Source organism: Mustela nigripes, chromosome 11 (genome assembly GCF_022355385.1).
Source record: "Mustela nigripes isolate SB6536 chromosome 11, MUSNIG.SB6536, whole genome shotgun sequence".
NCBI lineage: Eukaryota > Metazoa > Chordata > Mammalia > Carnivora > Mustelidae > Mustela > Mustela nigripes.
In genome coordinates, this window is record NC_081567.1 from 6,537,141 (window position 1) to 6,546,176 (window position 9,036).

The window sequence follows — 9,036 nt, forward strand, 5'->3', positions numbered from 1 at the left end:
ATTGAGAGTATCATATGGTTCTTGTTCTTTCTTTTATTGATGTGTTGTATCACATTGACTGATTTGCGGATGTTGAACCAAACTTGTAGCCCTGGAATAAATCCCACTTGGTCGTGGTGAATAATCTTTTTAATGTACTGTTGAATCCTATTGGCTAGTATTTATAATTATCCTTTTTAATACAATGGGGCTTTTTTTCCTTTAAGTTTTTCTGCTTTCTCTAGCTGTCTGAGTTTACTCCTCACCGTCTCACATTCCATCTTTGCAACCCTGGGCCACCGTTTTGCTAGCTGTAGTTGGAGAGCAGCAGCTGTGGAACTGAGAGTTCATGTCTCTGACAGGAGGAACATCCTCAGGAGCACATAGACACACAGGCCTGTGCCAATGGCTGTGGTCCTGTGCCAACTTCCACCTCTCTCAGCATCTGGGGTTCATCCAGAGCAAGCTCATCTGCTCTCTAGCTTTCTGAGCCATCCTCCTTGGAGGGGTCTTGAGCTTTCTCTTCTAATGATTCAGAACAGAGTCCCGGTTTGGGTGCAGCTTGAATTCTTTTTTTAAAAAATTTATTTTAAATTTATTTTCAGCATAACAGTATTCATTATTTTTTGCACCACACCCAGTGCTTCATGCAATCCGTGCCCTCTATAATATCCACCTTGAATTCTGCTACAGTCCATGCTATCCTGTTTTTTGTATTGGTGAGCAAAATTTGGATGAACGTTTTAGGGATTTAGATGTTAAGCTCTGGCCTCTAAGCTCCCCGATGGCAGAGCCCCTGTCCTGTTGCATGGCGTCCCTAGTGCTAGCAGTGCATCCACACATAGTACTTGCTGAAAGATCTCAAAATGACCAAGTCATCTGTTTTCTGTACCAGGAGACCTGCTGGTTCCCAGAAGCTCAGCAGTTCCCTCTCCTGTAGCTTCTCTAATGGAAACCAGGGAGGACTCCTGATACTTGTCTGTGATTCATTCAGTCACAAGAGGAAATGCTTATCTGTGTGTGTCAGGGACTGGACCAGGCAGTATGCAATCCATGTATTAAAAATGCCTATTATGGATAATTTTGTTAAAGATTTTATTTATTTGATGGGCACCTGGGTGGCTCAGTCATTAAGAGCTGCCTTCAGCTTGGGTCATGATCTTAGGGTCCTGGGATCGAGCCTCAGATTGGACTCCTTGCTCAGTGAGAAGCCTGCTTCTCCCTCTCTCATTCCCCCTGCTTGTGTTCCCTTCCTCACTGTGCCTCTTTCTCAGTCCAATAAATAAATAAAATCTTTTAAAAAAAAAGATTTAAAAAAAGATTTAAAATCTTTTTTTTTTTGAGTTTTTAAATTTTTTATTTTTTATAAACATATATTTTTATCCCCAGGGGTACAGGTCTGTGAATCACCAGGTTTACACACTTCACAGCACTCACCAAATCACATACCCTCCCCAATGTCCATAATACCACCCCCTTCTCCCAAACCCCCTCCCCCCGGCAACCCTCAGTTTGTTTTGTGAGATTAAGAGTCACTTATGGTTTGTCTCCCTCCCAATCCCATCTTGTTTCATTTATTCTTAAAGGCATCCAAATCGGCAAAGAAGAAGTCAAATTATCACTCTTCGCAGATGATATGATACTATATGTGGAAAACCCAAAAGACTCCACTCCAAAACTGCTAGAACTTATACAGGAATTCAGTAAAATCTTTTTTAAGATTTTATTTATTTGCGTGAGAGAGAGGGAGAACGAGCACAAGTGGGGGAAGGGGCAGAGGGAGAGGGAGAAGCAGGCTCCCCACTGAGCAGGGAGCCCAACATAGGGCTTGATCCCAGGACCCTGGGATTATGACCTGGGCTGAAGGCAGATGCTTAACCAACTGACCAACCCAGGTGCCCCTATTGTGGAGAATTTTGATATATGCACAAGCATATTGTATAGACACAAGTCTATGAAATACTTTACATGAATCTATATGTGCCCATCACCTGCCCAACAAACACTAACCCATGTCAGCTTCCCCATCCATGCACTGTTATAATTCCTTATCTGTTTTCCATATTACATTAAAGGCATATCATCGTTTAATATTCTAGTATCTTCTCTATAATATAGTGAGTTTTAAATAGTACCTCACCACAATGCCATTATCACTTTTCATTGATATAAATATGGAGGAAAAAATTTTGAATAAATTGTAGGTCTAACCTTTAAGGCATTTATAGCTTTGTGGGACAGATAGACCAAAATTCAGTAATTAGAGTGATTATTCATAACTGTGAATATGATTATAGTGGAGTCATATCACATGCCTAGGTAAATCATCTGAATATTGGTTGGGTGGTCCTAGCAGGAGGGTAAGGAGGTAAAGGGAAAAAACAACAATGTAAACCATGGGAGGCATTTGTCCTGCTTCCTTTTTCCATGGATATATGACCAACATCAGTCAGTGGAGGCAAGATCCTACATTTCTTTCAATCAGGTTCATTTCTTGCTTGCCTTTCAGCTGGTGAACATCTCACTACCCTGAATATAATTCTAGTGTTTAAGATAAATCTTTTCAAAAGCATTCCTTCCATCTCTTCAACAAGACTGAATGCCCCCATAGAGGAAGGGGTATAGAACAGCCTGTAGCTTATAATTGTCACAGAGTAGTGTAGCAGGACTTCTATAACCAGCCCATCAAATTTCCTATGTACCCCTGGTTGAGAACTCCAAATATATAGCTCTTGTGGTTTTTATGTTTCCTAACCTGTTTCCAACTTGTATTGTGGAACCAGGTTCAGCAAGAAGAAAAAGGACAGCATAAATCCTTATACATATCTTCCTTTTGGAACTGGACCCCGAAACTGCATTGGGATGAGGTTTGCGATCATGAACATGAAACTTGCCCTTGTCAGAGTCCTGCAGAACTTCTCCTTCAAACCTTGTAAAGAAACACAGGTCAGAGAGAGCACTTTCTGTAAAAAGAATGTTTTATTGTATTTTTTTTTAAACTAAGGGATATGGAATAGAGCTGTGTGTGTGTGTACTCATTCATGCCTAGTAATTTGTTCTATCAGCCAGAGAATCTATTTGAAGACTTCTGTGATGTTCAAGGGCCCTTCCGTTCCTGAGTGCCATATCTGTTGTTCATGACCACCCAACCATAAGGGTCACATGGTCAGTACAGTTCATGTGACATCATTATACACAGACTGATGACCTTGAGCAATATTTTAAATTTCTTTTAAGTTCACTGAAGGGAAGGAACCAAGTTGTGCACAGCCATGACTTGCAGTGACAACCACGATGTGACTTTTGAACAATGCTCTTCTCCACCACAACTTACAGACTTATAGACACCTATAGACTTATAGACACAACTTATAGACACTCTGGTGACCAAGGTTCTCAAACCCTCATTGTATGTGGGAACCAGTGAGTTTGTGAAAAATCCTGATGCCCAGGTCATTTCAGAAACTCTAATCTAATTCACCCAGAGTGTGGCTTTAAAGGTACCCTCGTGATTCTCAAGGGTAAGCAAGGTTGAGAATCTGATGTGAAGCATGTCTGCCTGATGAGAAGGACTCCCAGGGTCCAGGCTATCCTGTGTACGTGGGTCCACCTTCTTCAAGCCTGGCTCAGCCAGGCTGTGCTTCTTTCCCATCCCAATCGGTCATCATGAATGGATGTTTCAATGAGAGAACGTGTTTAGCAGTGTATATGTCCATACAAAAAAATGTGGAATAAACACTCAGGAGTCAACATATAAAAAATTAACTCTGACACTTTTCAAAATTGTTTGCCATAATGGCTAAGAATGTGTTTTAATTTTAAAAGACTCATCCTCTTTCCTTAAAATTAAAATAAAAGAAGAACACCAGCCAACATGAATCTGTCTCCAGCCTGGTACAGAGTAACAATAGATCATCTGTTGAATGAGTGATGGATGAATGCTTTCATGCTCCAGTCTTGACAGCTTACAGAGAACTTTTAAAGAATCAGAGATAGATAAATCTAATAATAGTATTTATATGTTTGTAATGCATTATTGTCCTTCATGTATCTTGCCTTCTTTGCTTCTGTTCGTGGGATTTCATTTGTTGGTTCTCATATGCTTGTTTAACTGTTGCAGATCCCCATGAAATTAAGTGTTCAAGGGTTAATTCAACCAGAAAAACCCATTGTTCTCAAGGTTGAGCCAAGAGATGGCAGTGTGAGTGGAGCCTGACTTTCCCTATGGACCTCCCCTTTGTTCTTCAAGAAGCTGTATCCCAGATCACCAGAGACCTCAATTTCCTTTGTGAGTAAAACCCAGAAATGAAGATGGCCTGCATCTACAGCCTGTGACAGATGACTAGGGCTTCCATACCTTCATTTAGCCTTTTTGGTGTCTGTGTAGAGCATTCTGTATTGTGGAGAGGGAAGGAGGTGACCAGTAAGTGCCAGAGATATAGACTCAGCCTGTCTGGTTCACAAAGACTACTTCCAGTTAGTACCATCTGTTCTGATCAAGAATAAAACTTTCTCAATAATTTTATCAGCCTACTTTAATGAAAATAAGACTTATTGTCATGACTATGGTAGTAATATTTCTATCACATGTCTTATTTTGATCAAGAATGAAAGTGATCAAGAATAAAACTTTCTCAATAATTTTATCAGCCTACTTTAATGAAAATAAGACTTATTGTCACACTATGGTAGTAATATTTCTATCACATGTCTTATTTTGAACATGCTACATTAAATATCACATTGAGCAAGTCAATCAACATCACTTTCAAAACTCTGAACTGATAGATTTGTGCACATTAAAGGGGGATCCATAGAACGATGAGTGAGAGCCAGTGACTGAATGTTTTGATCATTATAGTCGCTGGGTGGGTGGAGCTCATTCATAACTCCAATGTGGTATATTAAGATAAGTGAGAGTAAATCCATTGTGACTTTGCCCATTGGTCAGAAAGTCTATTCGCAATTGAATTCTACAGGTTTTGGAGCACATGTTTTTTCTAACTCTTGATTGAGGCACTTAGTATTATATGATTAGTTTTCATCTCATCTGCTATGATGTTCTGGTAGGCAGAGGACATGCTTTCTCTTTGTGTTCTAGCCTCAGCTCACAACTGTCCTGACAGAATGAACGTTGAATCAGATGTGGTTGATTGGCCGGTTGACTTGGCAGGAAGGCTAAAAGCATTTGTCCATTTCAGTTTGTATGAGTTGCTGCATAGAATTCTTCCTATTTCTCCCCTCCCCTCCAGTCCCTTCTATGTCCTTTCCTGGCCTCTTCCTTTGCCTTTCCTTTATGGATAATTCAGTCCTAATGCCATTGGTGGGGCAAATCCAGGTGGGCAGACCCACACTGGGGGTCAAAGGCAAAGAATAGAGTCACAGTGACTCTAAGTTAGTGACTGAGTGGGGTGGGGAGGGTGTACACTTGGAAAAGGAAGCTGGCATGGGTGCGGGAGCCCAAGCTAGATGAGAGGGGTGCCTACACAAAGGGTTGGTCTGAAGGAGACCTTGGAGCCCAAGTACAGTATGGAGAACCCAAGTAGCATGGTGGGAGTGATACATGAGTGTTAAGGGATAGAGTGAGGGTTAGTTACATAATGGGGGATTGATCAAATAAGTAAATATATTACCATTAAATGGTGTCAGGACTTTCTCACTGTTGGAGAAGGGAGACACTGATTTGGAAAGGGAGAAAGCCAAATGAAGCCAAATGAAGTGTATTCAGAGACGGGAAGTGAGTGTGTCAATGTAATGTTGTGCTTTCCTATGGATAGATGATAGATTGGTAGAGAAATAGAAATGTGTGTGTGTGTCTGTGTGTGTGCCAGAACACATATCCCCTACCTCTCTCCATGGGCAGTTATTAGAAACAGTCACGTGGTAAGGGCAAAGAGCTTACCTACTGCCCAGATCATGGCTCACAAATGTCATTTTCCACTGAAGGGAACTAGGGCTTTTCAGAGAAATGGCTGATTCCAGACTGGGAGAGAACATGATGAGTCAGGAGCATCTTGTGCTCCACAATGATGGGGACATGTCCATAGGACACAGAGCAAACATGCAGGGTCTCATCCACCCCTCAGGCATGATTTGGGCATCATGATAACTAACGATAGGAAGAGATTATAGCCCATTGAATAAAACTGGACTCTTGAGTACACACAGGTGGACAGAAATGTAGGAACAGATTACAGTCGATGAGGACACACCCAGTTTCAAAGTATACAGCTCAGACACCCATGAGTTCCTGAAGAAAGAGCGGCCCACAGAGCAGAGACCCAGCAGACCAGTGAGCATCTTCAGGAACAGGAGGAAGGGATGGAGCATCACCGGAGAGGTTGCTGTGAGAGGAACCCAGCGTCCCCTCTTGGATATACTTGCCAAGGAGGCAAACCTGAAAAGAAATCCCCCAAATTGTGAGACAGACCTGAATAAAGGAATATCTACCCCTAATTTGTAACTGGTGTGTAATCTTCTACAATGTAATGGCCCTGAAAGCAATAAAAAAGCAATAAAAAAGAAAGCACAAGCCAGGATTGGAGTCACTGGCCCCCAACTCCACCTCACAACAAACAACTGTGGATCAACCTATCACAGGAAAGGGAGCTTTCAAGAGTCTGTCTGAAATTTCCTGATGTGTACTAGTGAGTCATCTGCAGGATAGAAACCCTGCAGATGAAGGTGTCCTGTCCTGAAGCAATGCTTCCTTTTCCCTTTGTTCTCTTCCTGCCCCACTCTCCTCCCTAGAAAGCCCTGCATTTGTACACATCCTGGGAGCATCTGTCGAGTTGGCAGGTGGCATGGTGTCGGTGCATGAATTGCTTAACAAAGCCGATTAGATGTTCAACTTGCTTGCTGGATTTTTTTTTCCCCACAAAAACCAGAGACAAAGTAAGGAAATATTCCAGACTGAACAAAAGAGACTAAAGAGGGGTGATATGTAACTTCAGTGTGTGAGCAGTGTCCTGCTATGAAGGGCATTATGGGGCTGTTAGGGAAATTGAAAGATCTGACTGTTATTTGCAAAATTGTCAGCTTCCTATTCCTGACTTTCATAGATTACAGGGGATTATGAAATACCATGTCAGCAATTACTCTGAGATGTATCAGGAACATAGTTCTTGGAAGAGACTCTTCTGGAAGGCTGTGATTGTTTTCAGGAAGAGAGGGTCACCAAAACAGCTTGAGACTACACATCTCTCTCCGTTCTTTGTCGTTTTCTGACTTGTATTACTTAATACACACAGTGATTGAGAGATGAGATGGGGAACTCTGAGGCTGGAGCTCCTGGGGTTTGAATCCCAGCTCAGTCCAGGGCTGAGTCTAGACCAATCAGTGGCCTTGGGTAAATGAAGAAAAGGTACCCCCTTTGCATAGCTGGGCCCACAAGGTTTGGGCCACATTTCAGCACCTGTGTGCCCCTTAGCTGAGTGCCACTATATACAAGTTAGCCTGGGCTTTGTCATTATCTCAGGTCAGGTCCCTAAAAGTAGAGCCTAGAACAAATGGTCTCCTAAGGCAGTACTCTCAGGAGAAAGGATTGAGGGGAGCTGGGTAGGGCAGGGCATGGAGAGCTCTGAAGTCAAAATTATATTACAGAGTTGATATCACTGTGAAGCAGTCACTGGTATATTGTACCCCATCAGTGGGTCATAGACTGCCCTCCTGCCCCCAGAAGCCAAGAACTCCTTGGTGAAGTGGATTCAGTTTGGCCAAGGGCAATTCTCCAGAGAAAGGGGCAGTTTGAGCTCATAAAAGTGAATACTGCCAGCAACTGGGGATGAGTATGTTGCCCAGGGACTGGATTCTGGTACCCTCCTCCTCTATAGACACTTTTATGGGTCACCTGGAGTTAATTAACACCTTCCTGCCTTGGTACTTAGTACCTCAGATTGTGTAAAATAGGGGCAGAATACCAGTGCCTATCTGACATGATGATGAAACCAGATGATGTGTATGAGCTCTTTGGAACACATACCATGGAGCATGCAGCGAGCTCATAATCAATGTTGGCCTTTACTTTTGTAGCTGTATTAGCCTCAGTCCTCTAGAGACCACGTTCATTTGGACATTTGGGCTCCATCCCTGTCAAGTCAATGTACAGAAATCAGTGGCTTTCTTATACACTAACAATGAAAATACAGAAAGGGAAATTAGAGAATCGATTCCATTTACTATAGTACCAAGAACCATAAGATACCTGGGAATAAACCTTAGCAAGAGATAGGAATCTGTACTCGAGGAACTACAGAACACTCATGAAAGAAATTGAAGAAGACACAAAAAGATGGAAGACCATTCTATGCTTTTGGGTCAGAAGAATAAACATTGTTAAAATGTCTCTACTGCCTAGAGCAATCTATACTTTTAATGCCTTTCCGATCAAAATTCATTATGCCTCCATCAAAAAGGATGAATACCCAACTTTTGTAGCAACATGGACGGGACTGGAGAGATTACGCCGAGTGAAATCAGTCAAGCAGAGAGAGTCAATTATCTTATGGTTTCACTTATTTGTGGAGTATAACAAATAGCATGGAGGATAATGGGGAGTTAGAGAGGAGAAGGGAGTTTGGGGGAAATTGGAAGGGGAGGTGAACCATGAGAGACTATGGACTCTGAAAAACAATCTGGGGGGTTGGAAGTGGGGGGGGGGGGGGGGAGGTTGGGGTACCAGGTGGTGGGTATTAGAGAAGGCATGGATTGCATGGAGCACTGGGTGTGGTGCAAAAATAATGAATACTGTTATGCTGAAAAAAACTAAAAAAAATTATGAGACTATGGACTCTGAAAAAACAATCTGAGGGTTTGAAGTGGTGGTGGGGGGTGGGAGGTTGGGGTACCAGGTGGTGGGTATTATAGAGGGCACGGATTGCATGGAGCACTGGGTGTGGTAAAAAAATAGTGAATACTGTTATGCTGAAAATAAATAAATTTAATTAAAAAAATAAATTAACATATAGTATCATATCATCTGCGAAGAGTGATAATTTGACTTCTTCTTTGCTGATTTGGATGCCTTTAATTTCCTTTTGTTGTCTGATTGCTGAGGCT

General features: G+C 42.0%; 1 protein-coding gene across 1 annotated transcript in view; it reads left to right on the top strand.

The window, feature by feature from the left end:
* Positions 1-4,625, top strand: part of LOC132026519 (cytochrome P450 3A12) — a 43,729-nt gene extending 39,104 nt beyond the window's left edge. The window contains exons 12-13 of the mRNA XM_059414480.1: positions 2,763-2,925; positions 4,100-4,625. Of these exons, the coding sequence (XP_059270463.1) occupies positions 2,763-2,925; positions 4,100-4,195 (259 nt within the window). The 3' untranslated portion in view covers positions 4,196-4,625. The remainder of the gene's footprint in view (positions 1-2,762; positions 2,926-4,099) is intronic.
* The last annotated feature ends 4,411 nt before the right edge of the window (positions 4,626-9,036 follow it).